Genomic DNA, 23,112 nt, shown 5'->3' with positions numbered 1-23,112 from the left:
CGAGCAAATCGACAATTTGCCGAAAATTAATATTTCCAGCAAATCGGTAAATTGCAGACCTATCGGAGCATACAGTGGGCAGCCAATAAGCACATTTTCCGGTTTCAGATCTCTGTTGAATATAACTGATAGAGCTTGAACTAAAATTTTATTACACCTTGTTCTGCCAATAATCCTGAATTTTGAGCATTTTCCAATTTTCATAAAAAGTTTAAAACTTCACAAACAACTAAAAATCTGTAAAATCGAATTTCGAAATGTTTGTTTGAAGTAATCCGTCGTGCTAATCATTCTTGTCAATCACACGAAATGCAAAACATCTGGATTTGATGAGAATAGTGTTGTGGTGTAATAATGATTGGGGGTGAATCGGGGGCAGCTGCTTGATGATATCCACACGGATTAGTTTTCATTTTCATCTTCCTATCAAATTGTTGCGATATTATCACCCCCCCCCCCCCCCCATTTACAACTCCCGCAGGCCTTCATTATTTCCTTCTCAGTCGATACTGTTAGTTGTGGTTGAGAAATAAAAAAAAAGTGCAAGACATTTATTCATTGATTTAGACTTAATCTTAATCATAACCTTTTTTCTGTCTCGACGCTCCAGCATTTTCTTTTATCTCCCATCAATTTTGTCTCTGCATCCCACATCCTCCATCAGTGTCAAGATGTTCGATGGGAGGGTTTTGTGTCCCGCAAAAAATCCATTTATTTTTTATGATCCGCTGTCACCGAATGGCGGAATGAAGAGACCTTCGAGACACCAACTGACATATTTCTCACTAGAAAATGATTATTTTGTTTGATAGTTCTTCCGCTATCCTGCTATTTGTTTTCCATGAATAGGATAATACTGGTTGCAAACAAAAAAAAACACGATACAGAGAACCATGAATTATTTTGCTTGAGGAGTTGCACTCTTACGTCTAAATATCATGACATTTGTAGTTATGACGGGGGAACCCGCCAAGAAACGAATCATATATTTTATCAAAGCATAGGACAGAAAGATTTAAATGGGATTTTTTTATTTCGTTATTTTGAAACAGATGTTTCAAAAGATGATTTTTTAAGTGAAAAATCAAAAAAAAATTCGTTGAAAACAACAGGTTTTAAAAAATTTCTGGTACTTGTGTATTACATGCCCTCATTTTAATAGTAATTTTTAAGCCATGAAAAATAAAAACGTGAACCACAGTTTGTATTTTTAGGCTTAGGAAATAACATTTTCTAAGCCAAAAGAGGAAAAATGTATATTACGTTTATTTTTATTGGAGAAATTAATGACAATTTAATTTATTTTGAAAATGAGGGCATGTAATACACAAGTACCAAATTATTACGCTCATTTATATTCAAAATATAAACATTTTCCAAAATACTTATTTTTAAGTTGAGAGGCTATTCGAAATTTCATGATAGAAAAAACCTGAACTTGAGAAAGTTGTAGTAGTAATTGTACTGCATACTTTTCTGCTACATGTTCATAATATGATGAGAAAATATTAAAGTTTGATTAAATTTTAAACGTAGCGTAGGGCTTTATGGTTGGTAGGCGCGGTTTCAGGGCCTGACGCCTGCCTTAAACCTGCCCGTCTCACGCTGGCTTTTCTGCCATATGGCGAGAATTCAAAAACTTGGTGTTTACAGAAAATAGTGCGAATGGCTGTTCTTTCGACGCGGCTGACACTTTTCGGGTTCCGTGCCGCACTATACAGGAGGCGATGTTCGCGGCATGGCAGGCGGAGGTCGGAGCAAGGCGGGCGCGGCAGGCGTTTTTCCGCCTGTATGGAAGAGTACCGACATTAAAAACGTTTGAACTGTTTCAAGGAGTTTCTATTATCAAATTTAAAAATTATTGGATCATTTTAATAGATTTGGAATCAAACACTCAATTTTATGATGAAACTTTTTATGGAAGTAAGTAATAAATTTTGAAAAAAGGCAGAGTTAGGCAAAAATTTCAAATTTTTACAACTAGGACAGAGTTGGTAAGGGACAAGATTTTGGCAAAACTTTTGAAATTTTGAGAAATTTTCAAAAAATCTCACTGTTTAATTAAGTCGTTTGACGCTAGATGTAATTTAATTTCAGAAAAATCTGTCGCGCAAAGCGTTTTTAAAAAAATCAAATTTCTCAGAACACCCCTTCCTAATTCCATATAGCGACGGAAGCAAACAATTTCCGCAAATCGGCTTGCCCTCCTCCTCCTCCTCCTCTTTTCCTCATAGATTTCCGCGATTCTGACATATTAATTTCATAAATGCCCGACGAAGCGTGGTGACTTACTGTATACTAATGCAACAATAGTACTTACAAGCCATGCGTCGGGCGCGGGGGGCGACGAACAAAAAGTGGGCATGAAAGGCGAGGAAAGGGGGAAAGCGAGGACCGAAAAAAAAGGACGATGATTGCGGTAGGCAGGGAAACAGAAGAGTAGTCAAAAGAAACTAGTAGCGTTGTTTTGATTGCACGTTCAATTCTATTTGCACGTACGTTTCTATATAGGAATACCGCATCGATACGGGGGAAGAAGACACCTCCTCTCTTTCTCTCGGTCTCTTCATGCCCTCTTATATCAACGCCACAACTTTTGACAGTTTTGAATAGACACCCGTGATTGTAATAACACACATGGACGTTATGCGCATAATGCTATTAATTGTATTGCTGTTGATCATCGTCCAATTATGATTTTTTTTTTCGTCTCTTTTATGCGTCATCCGAGTTTTTATAACATTTATTTAGAATTTGGATATTGGAAAACGATTTTATTAGTATTGTTATTTGAATCCATTTCAACCAGATGCTTGTGCGAAGGTTTTCCGTTCCAATAGGATTACGACACAGAACTGCGAACTTTTTTTTGTAATGTTTACTATTAGGAAGTTAAGTGTAATGTAGGTAGTAGTAATATTAAGTTTATTAGACATAACTGCAATAAATCTTTTCAGTAAAAAAGACCTTAGAGTTCTTAGAATATAAATTTGTGCAATTTTTAATTTTCAATAATCAATGCATTTTTTTATTAAATCTTGTAATTTATAATTTTCATTTTTATTAGTGTAGTAGGTAAGAACATGAGGTCTTGTTAAAACTATATAGCTGCAAGAAATACTTTTTTTTGCAATTCTGTAATATATTCTGACGTGTTAAACAATTCACTAATTACACTCAAAATAAAAAAACTGCGTCGCGTGTACGCAGAAAACCCAATATTAAGGCCCAGCCTTTTTTTCGTCAACTCACGGGGAAAAGGCAAACTTCGGGACCCGAACCAATTTCAGGCCGCCGACATCTGACGAGTTCCGCGCGCCGCTGCGTTCAACTCGCTGTGGGCGTGGCGAGCTGTCTCCGCCCGCTGCAAGTTAACCATAGCGGCGCGCGGAGTCCGTGAGATGTCGGCGGCCTGAAATTGGTTCGGGTCCCGAATTTTGCCTTTTGCCCGTGAGTTGACGAAAAAAAGGCGGGCCTTAATATTGGGTTTTCTGCGTACACGCCACGCAGTTTTTTTATTTTGAGTGCTACCTCAATTTTTACGAATTCTTTTTGAAAAATGTTTAAATTGCCACTATTGAGAATACGTAACAATTTTCTGTTATCTCTTCATTTCGTGAAATGTTTCCTTTGTGAATTTTTTAGAATTCTGTGTAATACTGTGTTTCATTGGATAGTTTTTGGTGCAGTACGAATAGGGATTATACATTTTAATTAAAAAAAAAAAACTACCTACTCATAACATTTTCAAAACTGAAAAATAATTATTCTTTGAAACATATTTAAATAATTTCCCATAAAGTTTTCAGAGTTCGTTTTGATTAACCAAAACAGTTTGAGAATTTTTGTTGAAAATATTAAAAAAAGATAACTTATCTTTGGTTGGGGGTTTTTTTTTGATTTTTCGCCTTGAAAAAACCCTTAGAAATCTCAGAGAACCTAAGATTGATTTGAAGTCGACTAATTTTCTAAGAAACCCCAATGGAAGTGCATTTCAATATCCGTCAAGCTTGTTTTCTCTCTCTCCCTCCGGAGCCCTTTTGTCGTATTTTCTTTCACCTTTCTTTTTCCTTGCCCATCTCCCCTCACCACAAGCCTCGCTTTTCTGAAATTCGATCTTTTTGGACTGGACCAATGAGAATAAAACTTAGAGAGCTTTTCATCGCTTTAGTCTTGATGCTTCAATCTTTCCGCACCAGAGTCTTGAAGTTTCAATGTTTTGATGGAAGTTTGCTTTTAAACAAATTGCTTTACTAGAACTTGTTAGAAATTTTTGTCAGGATTTAAATACACTTATAATGGTAAAAGAACGACCGGATATCGTAATAAAACATTCCACAAAATTTTAGATTTTTCTCAATTTTCGGTCAAAAATTTGACAAATTACCAAAATTTTGAAAAGTATGAGCTTTTGAGCAAATATAATGTTTTAATACGAAAAATAAAACAACAAAAAATTAAAGTATAAAAATGCAGAAAAAACTTCTTTTTTTGTCGACTTTCAAAATTATGAGTGAAAAAAACTGAGCAATTGCCACTTTTTGACCGTAAATACATGTTTTTTGTTGAAAAGTTGTATTATGATATCCGGTCATTTTGGCACCACTGGAATAGGCGCTACTCCAAGTTTTAAATTTAAAATTGATACTTGAAATATATAAAAAACTAACTCAATTTTTGAAATAAAAAACAATTCATTGGCATCAAGATCTTGTAAGACGATAACCGGAAACAATTTTCTCTTGGCCTCTCTGCAAATCACGACAATTTATTTCTCGGGGTGCTATCCTCTCTTCTTTTTCTCTTTTCTAGATTGCCTTCAAAAAAAAAAACGATATCGCTCCTCCGTTATTTCACCATTCATTTCCAAAACTTGCATTGAACAAGCCTATAAGCATCTGATGAAAAAGAGAAGGACTTGAGAAAGAATCTGCATAATCTGAACTAAATCGCCCTTTAGAAAGAGAGATTGAGAATTACTCTTTTTAATCTAGTCACATGATCTATCAACCTTCATGAATACGGCCGCCGAGTTGGCGATAACTGCGTGGTATTTTCATTTTATCCTATTTTTTTAGCAAATTTCTAGTTTATAGATATTTCATGGCTTTGTTGAATGTGTTAAAAATGTATCAAAAATATATTTTCAGATAAACAAAGTATTCTCTGTAAATATTGGGGCGTATTGTTCGTGTGTTTTTTTTTTGCTTTTTTTGCTTTTGGCGCGTACAATCGTACAATCAAGCGTACAATCAACGGTATTTCCAGACAATTTTTTACTTTGAAAAATGTTTTGGAATTTTCATATTTTTAAAAGATGCTGTACATCTGTAATATTTTTAACTACGTTTCAAAACATTTATAAGTCTATAAAAGTAATATAGAAATTTTCATTCTTCGGCATATTGTACTTTACTTAAACTTCTACCAGTAAATGTTATTTCTGTCCATATACTTGTTGTATACACCTATGAATTGCCAACCTTGAAAAATAAGCGCCAAAAACTGTATTCCGACTTTTTTCAGAAAACATTTCATTCTTTTGATTAAACTGAAATAGCCATGCACTCAGGGTACTATTCATATTTTATCAATAAAATCACCAATTTTATCAAAGTATCTGTACACAGCGCCTTCGGAGGTTTTGAACATGGAAGTTGAGAGAAAAGACAAAAACTAGGATATGCTGCTACAAAGCAATTAGACTTGAGGAGAGCTTGGAACACAAGTCCCGAATAAAAATTCTTGGATTCAAAACAACCAAGAAAAACAAAAAAAGAAATGAAATTACATACAAAGTTCCGTTTTTTTTTTTTAATTTTTAGGTTATAACCTTTAACTAGACAAAATCTTAAGAACTTTGAACATTTTTCTTCGAAAATTAAACTCCTACGTCAAAAACCAGAAGATTTGATTTCTGATACGTTTTCCCACTACTTTAATACAAAGTTCATCTAGCGATAGAATGCCGTATCTTAGCAACCGGAGATATTCTATTTTGTTGCGTAGTCTGAGAAATTTTGTTATTTCTATTTAATGTTTTGTCAACAAATGTTGCTAATTTAACTAGTTATTTTTTTCAAATTTCCGCCTAATTTTGGAATTAGTTGGAAAGAAAATTTGACGGAAATATGTGCTCCACGAATCCAATTTTTTCTGAAAGTCATTACCGGTATCTTTACCTATAAACAAGTAGTGTTTGATTTCCTTATTGTTAGGTGATTTCACTTTTCCAAAGAGACGCAGTCAGTGATGATACTATTAAATGTTTTCAAGGTGTAGAACTTTTATTTTCCATATTTTTTCTGCAATTTCAGCGATGTCGGCAGAATTTGCCAAATTTGCCGATTACCGGAAATTTCGGAAACCGGAAATTGTCGAATTTGCCGTATGCCGAAAACTTCCAAAACCGGCAAGTGCCGAAAATGCCGATTGCCGGAAATTTTCATTTTCAGCAAGTGGCGAAATTTCCGATTGCCGAAAATTTCCAAAACCGGCAAATACCGAAATTGCCGATTGCCGGAAATTAGTCTTGCACACCTCCTACAATCACTTAATTTTTTAATATTTTTGGTACGCATTTTTTGAAAAATTTTCAAAATGTCTGAAAATTTTTTTCCTCCCATAATCCCACTGTACACTTTGAATTCTTTTAGCAATAGTTTCATAACATTTTGAAATTCATTTTTACTAAAAGTTTGAGACCAGGAAAATGTGTTACTTATGAGCATTTTTGAATTGTTAGTTTTTTTTTTGTCACAAACCATTTTTCCCCAAAATTGTTGAACAGTAGTACTTGACCATAAAGTCAAAAAGTGGCAACCAGCACTTGAAACATAAATAGATTGCTTGCAAACAACACCACTTTTCTTTCATCTTCTCCCACTTCAAACAGAGACCTCATGAAAAAAAAATTCCGGTGAACAGCATAAAAACTATTCATTTTTATGAAAAGCTACGCTCTTTACGGAATTTATTCCGTATAAGCAAAAATGTGTTAGCGAGTGGCCTGAAGCTAGGCTGCTTTTGTATAGGGAAGCCGCCCTTCCCTGTTTGCTTTTCGGGTCCCGCCATCGCACTCCCGCCGTTCCAAGTGTCACATTCACCCACCTCAAACTTTGCTGTCTTTTTCTCTCATTTTTCTTGCGTTTTCTTCCAAATTCTCTTTACTTAACTATCTCTTGCCTGCCACTTTGATAATCGTAGTAATTTTTCAAACCTTTCTATCTGCAACTTTTACTATCGGATTTGTATAAACTGGCAATTATAAGTTGGTTTTGTAGAAGTGTGGTTTGGCGGTTTTCATTCACAGAAAAGTTTAGCTATATGTTTTACGAAAACTAGACTTTTGAAGCCCATTAGTTAACGCAGTCGTTTTTTTTTTGAAAGCGAGTGTATCATTAAGAAACAGCATTGTATTCTGTGTAATCTAAATGAATCATACAATAAAACTTGAACAAGTTTGAATCATTTTCTCATTTCTCGATATTTTTACTTATTTTATCAGGTAGAACTGGAGAAGTTGAATTAATTTTCTTTTCTTTTTCTTTTTAACTTAACTGACATCATTTTTGGCAAGAAAATTAAATTTGAATATACAATTAGTCTAGTTCACCAGTTTTTTTTCGAGTTGAGCCTTTATTAAATTTTAGGAATGTATTTTGAAATATAAATAAAACAGTTGATGTTAGTTACAGAAAAAGTAAAAACAGTAGAGAAGATATTATATTTAGTGTTTTAATTAGAGTTGGTTACACAAAATTGGGCAATTAATTAATTTTTTTTCTAGACGTAAAGTATAACATTTAAATGCGGGCACCGAAATCTGGGAAATATTTTTAATTGACTCCAAATTTTCCCCTGATTTCGATTATCCATATGAAAAAAATCAAAAAAATTTTCCTGATTTTATATCACGATTTTCATTTGTGCCCCGGTCCATTTTTTAAAATGCGCGCCCAAATAAATCCGCTTTTTTTCAGAAAAATATTTTTTGGCAGAAATGAATGAAGCTGGTTAAAAAAATTTAATTCGGCGAAAATAACTGGAAAAAAAACTGAGAAAATCAAACGATGCAAGCGCGCTCCAATGCGAATTCATTTCGGCGCGCATCTGAAAACAGATACCGGGCACAAATGAAAATCGTGATGTCAAGCTTAAATATAAAATCAGGGAAATTTTTTTAAATTTTTTTCACATCGATATTCGGAATCAGGGGAAAATTTGGGGTCAATTAAAAATATTTCCCAGATTTCAATTAAAATGTTCCCTATTTTATCATCATTCCAGCGTTGTTGAATGCGTAAAACAAAATTAATTTAAAATAGTTTTCGAATAAACACCTCTCCATTTGCATAACTTATTCTACTGGATTTGTTTCTTTTTTATATTTTATTTTATTTAAATAATGACTCCGCGACTACAACATTAAAATATACATTTCATACATACATAGAAAAAACTGTACTTTCGCTGAACTTTTATTGTCGGTGGCATACATTTGTCAAACAATTTCTCTATAAAAATTTGTTCCTGTTATATAACAACGTGCTTGCTTTAAAATATTATCGCAGTTTACAGAAAGCCAATACTCTCAAAAAAACATACTTGTTGAAAAAAAGAAAAATCGAATGGCTCTTTACCTATACCCTTTGTCCAACTTTCTTCCATCCTCTTCTTCCCCAATTCTCCCATTATTGTTTGGCAAACTGTGCAAACAAACTCTTTTTCATTTTACCAACCATACACTAATTTTGGTTTTCTCTCAAAATTTTGGCGCCACTCGACGTTGATCCTTGAGGGTAACCCTACAGTTTGAATGGAGATGGAGAAAGTATCGAAAAGTGTTATTATTGTATACATGGTTACCGTCACTTTTATCGCCCCGTCATCATCATCGCAAATGTTATGACCATCCGATTCTATATGTTTCTTTTTCTTTTCCTGTTTTCTGCTCAAAGTTTTTGTTTCTGTTTCACCACACCCGAAAGCATGAAAACGAATGAAATTCAACATTCAGCGCTGTGCTACACGCAAAACTTTTATTCAGTATTCTTTTCCGGATTGTTCTTCGCCTGCTTCTTTCTCTACTAATCTGCGTTTTCTGAGATATCTTATGAATTATTCAAGAACTTTTTTTTTCGGATTCGCAACATCGTTGTACTGGGGGGAAGTAGGCTAATTGATTCTGAGAGCGATGGCTATTTATACAAACACGACTATTGTCTGCTCACTTGATTAGCTCTTATTAGGAAGAAATAGCGACAAAATATCTGCATTTTAATCTTTTAAAGCTTCTTTATTTTGCCCCGGTTACGTAAGTGATGGATTTGTGTACGTCTTATTACTTTTTTTTTCAATTTTCTTAACAGCTCACATCGTAAAAAATGCATATAATGCTTTAAAATCACAACTTTTTTTATTATTATTTTTGATTAAATCACTTTTCCCGTTTTCTATAAAACTTCATCTAAGACTCAGATTATATTTCCTTTTTTGAATTGTTAAGTAGTTTCCCTGTTCCCCAAGCCTAGTATTACATCAATCTCCCGCCCACATGCACTTGCAGGTGACTAAATAATAAAAAGTTCCACACCATTTGAAACCGAATGCTTGAACCAAGTAACCTTTTGCAATTGCAGATCATTTGAACCTTGGGTAACATTCAATAATTAGAATTAGTTGGCATTATATTTAAAAAGTTTAAACATCAGTTAACTGTGTAATCAATTTTTTTCTTCATCTTTCTTATCATATAGTTTTTGTTTTGCTTGAAATTTGTTTTTCTCTGATATCATCATTCTGACTACAATTTGAGAAAGATTATTTTTTCTTGATCCAATGTTTTTATTTTATGGTTAGAAAATAGAAAGAAAAAATCTTTAAATTTTGAATCAGATTTGGAATTAAAATAGAAATATTGAAATTTCAGATTCGTACTTATTTTTCATATTTTTCTCTCTATGTGCAATGTTTAAAAGTGGAGTAGCGCCAGTGGGGATTGTTTCTAAATAAACCTATAATGATCCAAAACGACCAAATATCATAATCAACCACTCCTTTTTTTTCCGGACAAAGTTCTGGAAAATTGACAAATTTTTGAAAAATATGAGCTTTTGAGGAAATCCAAAGCAATGTCGTATGTTTTGACTCTTACAATGTTTAAATCCAAATAAATAAAACAAAATTACAATATAAAAAATGCAGAAAAACAAATTTTTTTTTGGTCGAAATCCAAAATTATGAGTGGCAAAAACTGAGTAATTGTCACTTTTTGACAGTAAATAAAAAAATTTTGAAAACTTTTTTGAAAAGTTTTATTATGATATTCGGTTATTTTGGCACCATAGGAATGGTTTTTAACAATTTCCCCCTGGCGCTACTCCACTTTAAGATTTTAAAAGCTTATGTAAAACCACACGTTTGATCGTAAAACGTTTAAGCCTAGTTTATTTGAGCAGTAAATATATCTGCATGGGAGCAAAATTGATTTTAATTATGAGTTTTTTTTCAAATTAGTAACAAATTAACAAACTTGAATTGGTCCGATTTATAAATTTTGATAAAATAAGTGTTGTTTTTCCAATTAAAAAAACTATTTAGTAAAAGTATTGTCGTTGATTTTTCCTCGTCGCTAATTGAAATTTCCTGTCAAACTTACAGTTTTTGTTTAATTTTCTACATAAAATATTCTCAAAAGCGAACCAAATTTTCTGTTTTTTAAACGGATAATAAATCAAATTTTGGTGCTCATCTCTTATTAAAGGCTCATAATATACATATAACGGATCATTTCTAGATGTGGGATATCAAAAATCTCAATCTCGTTCTCCACCCTGACCACATCCCAAATGATGACCCAGCTAATTTTCCAAAAAGTCCCATTTACCACCAATAAGTTCGGTGACGCAAGGTGGGCAATCCTCCGTCAATTTCTTGCTTCCCAGCACTTTACGAGCAAACACACACAGCGACTCTGCCGAAGAAACGAACCACACACACCTTTGACGTTCCCAGGCCCTTCCCTCCACATCATTCGCCGATGTTTACAGCCTCTTCGCCTCTCCAATGTTTTGTCGTTTTTACAATATACAAGGTGTGCGGGTCTGTCAGTTTAGGAGTGGATGGAGGAGGAGGAGGTGGTTGATGGCGTGCGTGTGGTGATGTTTCTCGAAAACAGTGTGGCAGTTTCTTTTTCTCTCCCCCCACTTGCCCTCTTCTGTCCATTAGAAGAAACTTTAATTGAATTTATAGGACTAGAATTGAATTGTAATTGGTATATATTGCTGGAGTAAATTATTAATTAATCGCTTTGATCTCTTGTTTCCTCATTCTACCCCATTATTTATCTATAATAGCTTATGAACCTCACCCCATAAATGCTCATTTTGCAGTGTCACAAAACTGGGAGCCGGCGTTTGATGAAGCTGAAACCAGCAAAGAGCAAGAAGTGAGACGAGAAAAGTCCAGAAAGACATGCGGTGCAATATAAAGCGATTATTCACTTTGGCGATCGGAGTTTTTGCGGCTACACTGGTTATAATCTCGTTTTCCAAGGACAACTATGAAAGTAAGTTCTAAAATTGTATATGTGTTGTTTATTGGTTGAAAATGATTATTTGAATTCGCTAGAAAGGAATAGTGGCGATAGCAATCGATAAAACAAGAGAGAAACTATGCCTAAATGTGGCCTATAACATGTGGGAGTTTTGTGACAATTTTGTCTTTATTGTCTATATGAAAATTTAGATCAAATCTCAATTTCCGAAAAAAATGGAAAAACTTTAGACATCTTTGAATACTATTTTAATCAACACTTTTCCACAAAAGTTTTTATATTGTTCCTAGAAAAGTATTAAAAAAGTAGTAGAAAACTTTTTGACAATGACACGTTGGAAAAAATTACAAAAAAATGTTTATGAACTTTGTATTTTCTTGAAAATCTGGCAGTTTGCCAAAAATTTGATTGCAATTTTTAATAAGTCTGAAACGTTCTACATATATAGATTTTCGTAGTTTACCCATTTTGATAATATTTTTACTAGGCCTATTCGAACTTTATAATATTAAAGGCGGAGTAGCGCCAGTGGGGATATTGTCTAACTACACTAATAATGATCCAAGAAGACCGAATATCATAATAAAACACTCCAAAACATTTTTAGATTTTTTATAATTTCCGATCAAAGTTTTGGCAAATTTCCACAGTTTTGAAAAATATGAGCTTTTGGTGAAATCTGGAGCAACGTCGCATGTTCCGACCCCTGCAATGTTTAAATCCTAATAAATAAAACAAAATTAAAGCGTAAAAAATGTAGGAAAAAATAATTTTGGTCGACTTCCAGTATTATAAGTGGCAAAAACTGAGTAATTGCCACTTTTTGACAGTAAATAAAAAAATTTAGAAAACATTTTTGAAAAGTTTTATTATGATATTCGATCATTTCGGCATTTTAGGAATAGTTGTTAACAATTTCCCCACTGGCGCTACTCCACCTTTCAATTATCTCTCTTTTCTAACAGTTCTTATGATAACTATATTTATTAAACTCTGGGCCTGTATGACTAAGTTGATAGTTTTAAACAAACCATTCACAAGGTTTCTCCTAAATAATCTTGCATCCATTTTCAGGAGAATGGAAACAAGGACCTCAATCAAACGAAGCACGAGCTGTAGGCCACCAGAGTCCCGACTTGTTTCCAGTCGGACAAAATAGTCTACCACACCAGCCAATTCCTCCAAGCCTTGGCGAGAAGGATCTTAGTGATCCATTCAACTTCTTGTTTTCATCTAACAAAATCACTTTACGCAAACTTTATGATCTCACTAAAAATGTAGATTTTGATCAGTTAAGGCAGAACGAGTGCAAGAAGAACATCACGCTTTCAAAGTTCTGGGAGAAGTCTGAACAGTAAGTTTTATATTTTGAAATTTCAAAAATTGAAAATGAAAATGAAAATTTTAACACCAGCTGCCAGCAAAAAAAAATCTCATCACTGTTTCAGGAGAAATGTGCCGGAAGATGACAACTGGGAGAGGTTCTACTCAAACATTGGAAGTTGTTCGGTGTACTCGGATGATCAAATGATTGACAACTTGCTGCACGATCTCAACACAAGTCCCATCAAACACGTGCACATTATGGATGGAGGCACTCAAGTGAAATTTGTGTTCACCTTCAAAAACGATAAGCAGGCCGTGTTTAAGCCGATGAGGTTTGATGAACAGAGAACACCGGAAAATAGTTGTTTTCTTTCTTTTTCAGATTTGGACGCGATTATGAATCGGATCCGAATCATTTCTACTTCAGTGATTTTGAACGACATCATGCAGAAATCGCAACTTTCCATTTAGACAGGTTAGTGGATTAAATAATGGATTTGTTTTTGTTAGAGATGGTTATCAATTTTTTTTTTTAAATCGGTCAGTTGAATTTCAGAGTGCTCGGCTTCCGACGAGCAATCCCCACCGTTGGACGAGTTCTCAATATGACAACTGAGCTGTTCGAAAAAGCAGAGAAAAAACTCAAGAAGACTTTCTTCTTCTCTCCAGGTACAGTTGACATCAAGACACCAAACCTGTTCACCACATCAATTTTATAAAAATAATTCCAGCCAAAAACTTTTGCTTCGTGTCACGATGCGATTATTACTGCGACACGACACATGCAATTTGCGGTCTTCCTGATATGAAGGAAGGCAGTGTGCAAGTGTTCTTACCCGACGAGTCAGCAGTTCCTCGGAAGCATAATAGGAGTCCGTATAGACGGTAGGTTGAAGGCCGATGGATAATAAAATAGCTAGCAGACTGTTTTCAGAACCTACTCGAAAAAGAATCAAGTAGCTGAATGGCAGTCGAGTATGAATTATTGCACGGATAAGGTGAAAACCAAGCGACAATATGCTCATGGAAGAAGGTTACTTGATCTGGTTGATATTCATATTTTGGATTATTTAATAGGTAAGAATTTGCAGTTGTCAAATTTTGAACATAAAAAACCGGTGGTGTTTGCACCCTCCGAATGGATGGTAAATATAGAATAACTGTACGGAATTTTTTTTTCGTATTTCTGACAGTGCTACGAGTATTAAAGTTTCATAACTGTTCTGTATGAGGAGAGTAATTGAAAGACAGCAACTGTACAATATAGAATTTGCTGCTCACAGTGCTTTTTATGGACCTCGTTCAATGTCGGGTGCACATTTACCACAAGTTTACTAACATTTTATTATTAACCAAAGACTAAACTACAAACATCCAGGAAACCAAGACCGTCATCACTTCGAATCCTTCAACGTGTTCAACGATCTTCCTTCCTATGCGATCCATCTCGACCATGGTCGAGCATTTGGCAGATCTGACTTTGACGATGACGACATCATTCTCCCGCTCCGACAATGCTGCATCCTACGTCCATCCACTTTCCAGACCCTTATGAATTTCTACAGTACACCAAAGTCACTGACGAAAGCCCTACACGAGTCATTATCGAAAGATCCAGCCCATCCGATTTTGGCTTATAAGCATTATCCGGCAATGGAAAGGCGGTTAGCAAAAAGTAAGTATTGAAATTATATTGAAAGGTTACCGAAAAACCTGAAAAATATTTTCCTGTGAAAATTCCAATTTGGGAATACAAAACTTAAAGAAAAAAAAACAATTTTCAGTTATGTCTCACATACTGGAATGCTTCGAAAGCCGGGGAGTTGCCGAAGTTCTAGTTGCCGAGTACAACAACCCCGATGTCTCAGACGCCGAGCAAAACGACGAAGAGCAAAGCGAGGAGCATCAGGATAAGAAGGATGATAAGAAAACTGTTTAGTCGTCATTCGTTAGGTCTTCTCAATTTTACCAAGGTCATGTAGTAGCATTTTAAATTTCCCTCTTAAACTTCAATGTTTCTTTGCGTTGCATTCGGGTCTCGAGCTTCTTTCACTCTCTGTTATTGTTGTATTTTTTCTTTTCACTTCCCCCCGTTTTTTAAACCCACAAGAAGGTATCCCATCCATCGCTCCACGGTTTCTCTCTGGTCAAACATTCATTTATGAGGGTCATATTATGTAGGTCAAATCAAAAACAAATCGGTGTTATAATATCGAAAAAATTTCTCGAAGAATTTGAAAAGTAACCTGATAGTTGTTTTGTGTAGAATTTCTGTTGAATATTATGATTATATATTCTCAGCTCTTTTTTTGTCATTTCTTTTTTTTTCCTATTGAATATCATACTTCTTTTATCAAAAGACGCAAACTTACTGGGTATATAATTCTCGCTGAGCAATGTGGCTGCAGTGCTCCATTTCTTGTCAAATCGGTTGTTTTTTTTTCTACTTTCAGGACGAATCATAAATGTTGTGATTAAATTGTTCTGTGTTTTTTTTTTCATTTCCAGTACAGGAATTGTTATTTTCAGAGATCAAGTTTCAAGGAATTTTTTAAAATTTTTTTAAAAAAATTTTAGTTTCAAGTAATTAAAATTTTGACAAAAAGTGGACCCTAATGACCGAATATAACTGTTCAATATTGCTAACAATTTTCAAAATTTCAAAAAAAATTTCAAAATTTCAAAATTTTTTATGATTTTTCAACTTTGCAAAAATTAAAAAAAGCGGCCAAATTAAATTTAAATTCCCGCGCAAATGAGTGACGTCATTTTCAATATTTTCGCGTTTTCTGGCTTAATTTACCAGGTTTCCTTGATTTCATCTTCTGCATTTGAGTTAAAATTCTGTTAGTCAATTTTTCGAACACTTTTCTTTAAAAAAATATTATAAAAAATATTAAAATTGTCGATTATTAGGTTGATTTTGAAATTTCCGCTTTACGGAAAAGTAATTTAAAAATTGACAAACGGTGTTTCTAATCAAATGCTAAAGAAAAAATCATGAAAAACAAATGCATTCAGCCAGAAAACGAAAAAATATTAAAAATGACGTCACTCGTTTGCGCGAGAATTCAAATTTAATTCGGCCGTTTCTTAGATTTTTTTCAAAATTGAAAAAATCATTAAAACATTTAGAAAATTTTTTTAAATTTTTTTACAGTTACATTCGGTTATTTTCTGTCGTTTAGAGCGAAAAAATTTATGAATCTACTCCACCTTTAATTAATTTAATTTAATTTTTAGAGCAATGTTTTATTTCTAGTCATGAAAAGCTCGTATAATTTTTAAATAAAAGTCAAACGACAGTTGGAAGTAAAATTCAAATTTCAAGACGACGAATTAGGAAAAAATACAGTGTTATTCCCGTTTTGTAAAGTGACAATGTGGTTTTACTTAAATTCAAAAATAACAAAAGCACAAAACGCTAGTAAAAACATAATTGAAAAAAATTAGGAATTCAGTTAAATATATTCAGTTTAGTAGGTCAGTTGCTGTAAAAACATGATTTCTGAAAATTATAATATTATCAAATTCTTAATTCTAGAATTTTTATTGTGTGGCAATAATACAAGGAACTCAAAAATTATACTTTTAAAGAAATTTATTTGGTCTATTAATAGATTTGCACCTACAATTTATTATGTTTTAAGCACAATTATAAATTAAAAACGGAGTTAGTGCTCGTATGACTGCTCATGTCAGTCTACATTTTTCAATTGTTTCTGTTTTGCACTTTTTTTCTGATCAAGGTTCTATATTCTTGCAAAACCCCTGATATTATTTGGATAATTTTCTATCGTAGAACCCCTGCTGCCATAAAAAAAATAAATATGATTCACATCTCTTCTCATGATTTCTGAGCACCTTCTCATTGTTCCACAGACTTTTTAATTATTTCGAGAGAATTATGACAAATCTCACGGACCACTGAAAATGACAAATTCGAGAAACTAGAGCAAAGTTGCAATGACCACGTTGATTAACTCCAGAAATAGAATGCATGTGCTCGTGGAAAAGTTTAAACAGACATTTTCATTTTTTTTAATATTTGATTTATTTTTGGCATAGATTATTGGAAAACAATTTTTTTCCCACAAAGCTAAAAATGTTATCTATTGACTATTCCTGGAATAGCCGTTCTCGGCTGGAGTGCACTCACTGCATTATATAGTGTAGTTGCTTTGAAAGTGTTGTAATAGTTTTTTTTTCTGAGAAATTGGGATCTGAAACTATAAAATGTGCGCGACAATTGCCCACCGGTAATTCTACAAATTTAGACAGTTGGGCATCTCTCTTAATATTTTTCATTAAAATTTAATGACACAATATAGAAAAATATTTGCTACATTGGAAAATAACTGGTGTTTTAGTACAAAAAAATTGGAAAAAACTTAAAAAATAGTCTCAATGTTGAAAACTGCCCGCAAAAATTGCCAAAAGATTAACGGCAATTTTCAACGGCAGTTTTCAACATTCGGACAATTTTTGAACATTTTATCGGTTGTTGCAAGTCGAATAAAAATTATTTTCAAATAAAGTAAATATTTTTCTATATAGTATCATGGAATTTTAATGAAACATATCGGGGGAACATGCCCAACCGTCTTGTAGAATTGCCGGTCAGGAATTGCCACGCACCCCTGCACCTTGCAATTTTACTTTAAAGGTGTAGTCAAATTTTTTTTATTGCTTTAATAGACTCAAAATTGTCTGAAAACACTGAATTTCATAATGAAACTTTTTGAAAACTACTCAAAAAAAAGTTATGACGGCTCAAAAAATGGGCTAAAATTAGTTAAAATTTGAAACTTGACCTACTTATCAATGTCGCAGACAGCGGCTGAAAACAATTTTTTTGAAATCACCGTCAACTTTTGGGTATAGAACATCAACTTGATTTAGGTGATATAAAGTCGATGGACGAAAAGATTTGGTTTAAAAACTGTTTTTAATCTCTTCGTCCATCGACTTTAAAATACCTAAATCGAGTTGAAAACCCAAGATAATTGCATTTTATATTTCAAATTTTTACTAATTTTAGGTCATTTTTTGAGCCGTCAAAAACTTTTTTCTGATAAGTTTTCAAGAAGTTTCATTATGAAATTCGGTGTTTTCAGACAATTTTAAGTATAATAAAGCAATAAAAAATTTGACTACACCACCTTTTTTTTTAATGTTTCCGCGAAAAAATAATTTAATTAGGCTCCTCAGAGGTTTAAAGGAAAACGCCGGCAAAAAATACAATACAGAAAAAAAGTAGATACCGAATTTCCATGAGATGTTTAAAATTGGAAAATCACTTTTTTTCTTGCAGTTCCTTGATTATTTCAATTGTATCGAACTCCAATTACTGTACTCTCCAAATTAATATCAAAAGAAAAAATAAGCTAATTGCTGAGAAAAAGCGTATTTCTAATCTCAATGTGCCTGCGTACCTTAAAAACTTTGAAAATCCGCTTAGGATCATAGACCTCCTCAGCTGTATATATGTATCTTATAGTATTTGAGCACGCTTAAAATGCGACTTCATCCATCTCTGAGTCCACTATCCATATTTCTTCTGGTCAGTTCTCGCCTCCTTCATTCGTTTTTAGTCTCCTTCCGTTTAGACACCTCGTTCCCTCATTTTCAATTCTACTAGTATCCCACCTCATTTTCTCGTTTTTTTGCTCTGGATGATTTTATTGAAAAGCGCATGATATGCTAAACATTGAAGATCATTGAAGCGAAGCAATGCGCGTTAGAAAAATTATTTTCCAATGGCATTGGGATCTTTTTTCTTTTGCTTTCTTCTTCTTATTCATTATTTTCAATTTCAATTTTTTTTCTAATGTCAGCTTGTGTGTTTTTCTCATTTGTCACTTTTCGACATTTTTTTTTGTTGCTTTGCAATCACAGTTAAAAAATATTTAAACAAATGGAGTACCAAAAAATATTTAAAACCAATATTTTTACTTTTCATTAATTATCAGAATACAAACAAAAACAACAGAAACCGCCACAACCCACATTCAACTGAAATCGTATAATTTCCTATTTTCAGCTGCGCCTGCTGCAGTAGCGAAAAGAGAAAAGTAGAAATGTTTTCCGTGGCATCGTGCTCTTTTCCTTCTTCTATCTATTCTCCATAACAAATGAATGAGTCGAGCCAGCTGGGAAATAAAATTGAAAAAGTATTAAGCTGAACAAATGATTGTTAAATTTATGTAGATCATTCTCCACTAACCTAAAACTTGCATTGCAACGAAGTGCCTGTAATAAATTGAAAAGCTAGAATTAATATGGAGATGTTCAGAGTCACCTTTTCCTTTTTAGAACTATTAGGCCATGAAAATATGAGAAGATTAACTATAGTTTTAAAAAGGTAATAGTAAATTGGCAAAAAATAAACATTCTCGTACTGCGTTCAAAATGTAAAATATAACACATATAGGGGCAGGATAGCTCAGTCGGTAGTGGTGGCCGCTAGTAATCTGGAGGTCCCGAGTTCAAGTCCGGCCTCACCCCCTAGGTTTATCCGGCCTCTATTGGGAAGTGAAGCAATTCAGGACTGGATTATCGGCCACAGTCCCCGGTTAGGCACCAGTGTACCTGACTCCCAGATCCGCAGCCCATAGCACTTGAAGAACGGTTCGTTTTTTTATCCTTCCTTTATTACAAGAAATTTGATTTCAAACACAAAACACACAACTCAACCCGCGACCCACCTTTCAAAGAAATTTCAAAAATTAAAAAATAAAACATTTGGAAAACCAATAAATTTCCAAATGCGTAATGCCCACGCCACATGAAATCATTATTTTGTAGAATAATTATAGCACATACTCGGTGAGAGTATGAAATCCCATTTTAGAAATTTTCATGTGCACTGGGCATATTTCTGAAAATAGAAGCATCCCGGAAGCAAATTTTTTTCTCCAAATGTTTGACAAGAAAATCGCGTCGTTTGTGGTTTTCAATATAAATTGTAGAATTGGGCGGGTTTTTTAGCAGGAACTATGCATTTTCAGTTTCTTTTTTTTCCTAAAAAAAAAGAGAAAAACATTTAGTCCAACTAAGAATTTTCTGGATAACAGCAGTACCCACTTTTTGTAGCTTCATTTTTCTATTTAGTAGTAGTAATAGTGCTAAAGTACGAGTTTCAAGTTCCAGGCTCCGTTTTTTTATACGAATATAAAAGGACATCACGCTTTTCATCCGGCCCCTGCGCAGTAGGGCTCAAACTTCGTTGGTATTCTATTCAATTGAACTCCACACCGAAAACGCTAGAATTTTAATTAATGGGAGGATAGAGGCGTGCGTGGAATGCAAGAATCTTTCCTATTTCTTTTTTTTTGCACTGTGATTAGAAGAAAGTTTCACTTGTGTGGTAGAAGAGTTTGAATTGATTTTATCACATAGCTTTTAAGATTGTTGTTTTAAATTTTATTATCAAATTAGTTTTTTGTTTCAAATTTTATTTTCAAACACGGTGGCCCATACTTATGGACCACCCTGTATTATAGTAAAACTTTAAAAAAAATCATGAAAACGTTTTCGTTCGGAGTGTAAACGTAGCTGGAAATCTTTTGAAAAAATGCTTGCTTTTCACGAATTTTAAATTCTGATTACGTTTTCAACTTTTTTATTAAAAAAATTAAAGGAATTTAAATGGGCCTTATTGATACAAAAAATTTATTTTTTTAATTATCTTTTTTTAATTTGATTGTACCACTACAATAAAAAAACGTTACTATAAATTTTTGAGGACCATCTGAATAATTTCGTATAGTCTCTGCTTTTGAAATTTAAAAATTACTACATATAAATATTTCTTTGTAGAAATATAAAATTTCTATCGATATTTAGTTATTCGAAAAAAGTTTCGTGTTTGCCAAGTTGGAATAAATGTTTTAATACCTTTCCTTTTTTTTTCACCCTAAAAATATTTTCAAAAATTTTAAGGCTTTCTGTTTGTTCATTATGATTTCATTTATTAGTTGTTGACAATTGCTTAGTTTCTCATTGATAAATTTCGTGTTGTTTTCCGTTTTAGTTTTTGATTCTGTGAACACAGTCTGAAAACAAAAACCCATAACTATACGAAAATGAAGTAACGCGCCGCAAACTGCAATTTTCAATTCCAAAAAGCAAAATACCACCTGTCCGAGAAGCCTTTCGCTCCAGAGGGAAGGGGCTTTGCTAGCTGTAACAAATAGCTTTATTACTAAATTATTAAGTGGTCATTTTTTTGTTAGATGTTCAATTTGTTTTATCAATTAGTAACTACTTGCACACAAGCATAATATTCATTGAAATCGCAGCTGTTGTCTTGTCTTCTATCTCACCCTATCCCACGGTTATTGCAGTTCTTGAAACGCAAAAATAATAATGATAAAACTAGTACGATTTTCCTCTTTTTGTCATTCTCTTCCAATTATACGCTGCAGATGGAAAACATCTGAGGCTCATTGCTTTATGAAATATAAAAGGCGGTCTACAAGATGACATTTCGCCAATGTTTTTGGGAGTCCTTGAGAATTGAGTATTTTGTCTAATGAAGCTAGGTCTGGTCTGAGACTATTTTTTTTGTGTTGTTTTCTGTGAAAGTGGTTGAATTTGGTTGAAATTACCAATTATTAAGAAAAAAATTAATTGATATTTTTGTATTTCGTGAGTTTTGGCTCAGTTTATTAGAAATCCCGTTTCGTTGAATTTTGGGAAATATTTAAAAACAACTGAAGATTTTTTTTTCGTTTTTACTGGAACTCTTGAATATTGTAAAGTGAAAATACTTGTCTGAAATAAAAAATTCAACATTTTCTAAAAACGCATTTGTTACATCGCTCTCAGTGAACAAAATGAGACAATTTCATGTTTGTATTCATTAAAGGTGGTGTAGTCAAATTTTTTTATTGTTTATTAGATTTAAAATTGCCTAAAAACACCGAATTTCATAATGAAACTTCTTAAAACTTCTCAAAAAAAAAGTTATGACGGCTCAAAAAATGGCCTGAAATTAGTTAAAACTTGACCGACTTGTCAATGTTGCATCGGCTGGAAACATTTTTTTTGAAATCACCGTCAAATGTTGAGTATGTAATGTAATTATCTTGCGTCTTCAACTTATATATAAATATATAAATGTATATATATATATATATATATATGATTTTCAGCTCAACTTCCAGCCGTTGCGACATTCACTAGTCGGTCAAATTTTAAATTTAACTAATTTTAGGCCAATTTTTGATCCGCCATAACTTTTTTTTGAGAAGTTTTCAAGAAGTTTCATTATTAAATGAGGTGTTTTCGAACAATTTTAAGTCTAATAAAGCAATAAAAAAATCACTACACCGCCTTTAACGTACAAGCTTCGCAAAACATTTTCACATACATATGGAAGTGTCTGGGAGATTGGAAAATGCTAATAGAACAAGGTTTAAACATTTTTTTCCATTGAATACCATAGCTTTGTTTGTTTTTCTAGCGTATATCTTTACTGAAAATATCTCTCCTTTCACTTTCAGAAGTACAAGGATTGTCTGGGATAAGGAGGACTAGACTAGGAAGAGACACCTCCAAGTAGAAAAACATATAATTAGAAATTGGAAAAATGATTAAATTACTAGTAAAATTGCACATTTCTAGGTACCTATTTTTCTCCATTTCCGGCCAAGGTTGTGTGTATTCTGAAATTCACATTCCTATAACCAATACCTATATTCTCAATTCCCTATAGTTTTATTATTAATATTATTATTATTTTCATTGCCTCCACCCACTTCCATTGCTCGCATTTTTCCGTCTCTCTCTCTTTCTTTTTTTTGGTAGTGAAAATTGGGTCACACTTTGTAACGAAAAGTTACTCACTACACAGCTCGGTTCTTTTTTTCCTTGTTAGCATATTGTTTTGATTTTTTTTGAGACTCGGATTTGGTGTGCTGTTTTTTTTTGCGGCTGGAATTCGGAAATTGTCTGGAATTTTCAAGTCGTTTTGTTATTTGCTTGGGTATTATTGAACTTCGAAATAAATTCCAGAAGAATGATTTTGTGTCTAATAGAAAAGACATACCCCTTATTGGGTTCATAAAATTTCTGTAATGATTTTTACATGGGCGGAGCCAAACTTCACAATATTTCTAATTTTCAATCAAAAATGAGTTTAAAATTTAAAAATTAGTATTTATATTGTAGCCTTAAATTTTGACCTTCACATTTTGGTCTTCTTTTTGTTCCTAATTTTTTTT

The 23,112-nt window shown here is 33.2% G+C and overlaps 2 protein-coding genes and 10 non-coding genes across 12 annotated transcripts; 7 read left to right on the top strand and 5 right to left on the bottom strand.

The window, feature by feature from the left end:
• The first annotated feature begins 312 nt into the window (after positions 1-312).
• H03A11.6 lies at positions 313-437 on the top strand. The gene has a single exon (NR_072694.1). It is a non-coding gene; the product is annotated as an Unclassified non-coding RNA H03A11.6 (non-coding RNA).
• Positions 438-621: 184 nt separating this feature from the next.
• H03A11.8 lies at positions 622-758 on the bottom strand. The gene has a single exon (NR_072693.1). It is a non-coding gene; the product is annotated as an Unclassified non-coding RNA H03A11.8 (non-coding RNA).
• Positions 759-2,246: 1,488 nt separating this feature from the next.
• H03A11.9 lies at positions 2,247-2,378 on the top strand. The gene has a single exon (NR_072692.1). It is a non-coding gene; the product is annotated as an Unclassified non-coding RNA H03A11.9 (non-coding RNA).
• Positions 2,379-2,446: 68 nt separating this feature from the next.
• Positions 2,447-2,639, top strand: H03A11.10. Its single transcript, NR_072691.1, has one exon. It is a non-coding gene; the product is annotated as an Unclassified non-coding RNA H03A11.10 (non-coding RNA).
• Positions 2,640-4,120: 1,481 nt separating this feature from the next.
• H03A11.11 lies at positions 4,121-4,269 on the bottom strand. The gene has a single exon (NR_072690.1). It is a non-coding gene; the product is annotated as an Unclassified non-coding RNA H03A11.11 (non-coding RNA).
• Positions 4,270-7,022: 2,753 nt separating this feature from the next.
• H03A11.12 lies at positions 7,023-7,168 on the bottom strand. The gene has a single exon (NR_072689.1). It is a non-coding gene; the product is annotated as an Unclassified non-coding RNA H03A11.12 (non-coding RNA).
• Positions 7,169-9,015: 1,847 nt separating this feature from the next.
• Positions 9,016-9,036, top strand: 21ur-9904. The gene has a single exon (NR_072688.1).
• A 1,958-nt stretch (positions 9,037-10,994) lies between these two features.
• Positions 10,995-11,134, bottom strand: H03A11.4. Its single transcript, NR_072687.1, has one exon. It is a non-coding gene; the product is annotated as an Unclassified non-coding RNA H03A11.4 (non-coding RNA).
• On the top strand, positions 11,010-11,214 carry H03A11.5. Its single transcript, NR_072686.1, has one exon. It is a non-coding gene; the product is annotated as an Unclassified non-coding RNA H03A11.5 (non-coding RNA).
• On the bottom strand, positions 11,200-11,341 carry H03A11.7. Its single transcript, NR_072685.1, has one exon. It is a non-coding gene; the product is annotated as an Unclassified non-coding RNA H03A11.7 (non-coding RNA).
• A 52-nt stretch (positions 11,342-11,393) lies between these two features.
• Positions 11,394-15,364, top strand: famk-1 (Extracellular serine/threonine protein kinase CeFam20). Its single transcript, NM_078126.5, has 9 exons — positions 11,394-11,569; positions 12,632-12,911; positions 13,006-13,215; positions 13,266-13,358; positions 13,440-13,552; positions 13,615-13,768; positions 13,818-13,960; positions 14,262-14,558; positions 14,668-15,364. The coding sequence occupies exons 1-9, from the start codon at positions 11,476-11,478 to the stop codon at positions 14,820-14,822; spliced, it is 1,539 nt and encodes a 512-aa protein (NP_510527.1). The 5' UTR covers positions 11,394-11,475; the 3' UTR covers positions 14,823-15,364.
• H03A11.13 (uncharacterized protein) lies at positions 11,421-11,453 on the top strand (the record flags this gene model as incomplete). Its single annotated transcript, NM_001361828.1, has 1 exon — positions 11,421-11,453. One exon carries the CDS (start codon positions 11,421-11,423, stop codon positions 11,451-11,453), a length of 33 nt encoding a protein of 10 aa, NP_001348810.1.
• Positions 15,365-23,112: the final 7,748 nt, after the last annotated feature.

The sequence above is a fragment of the Caenorhabditis elegans genome, chromosome X (assembly GCF_000002985.6).
Source record: "Caenorhabditis elegans chromosome X".
Classification (NCBI taxonomy): domain Eukaryota; kingdom Metazoa; phylum Nematoda; class Chromadorea; order Rhabditida; family Rhabditidae; genus Caenorhabditis; species Caenorhabditis elegans.
Note: the sequence above shows the minus strand (reverse complement) of the source record. Positions and strands in the feature narration are given on the sequence as shown.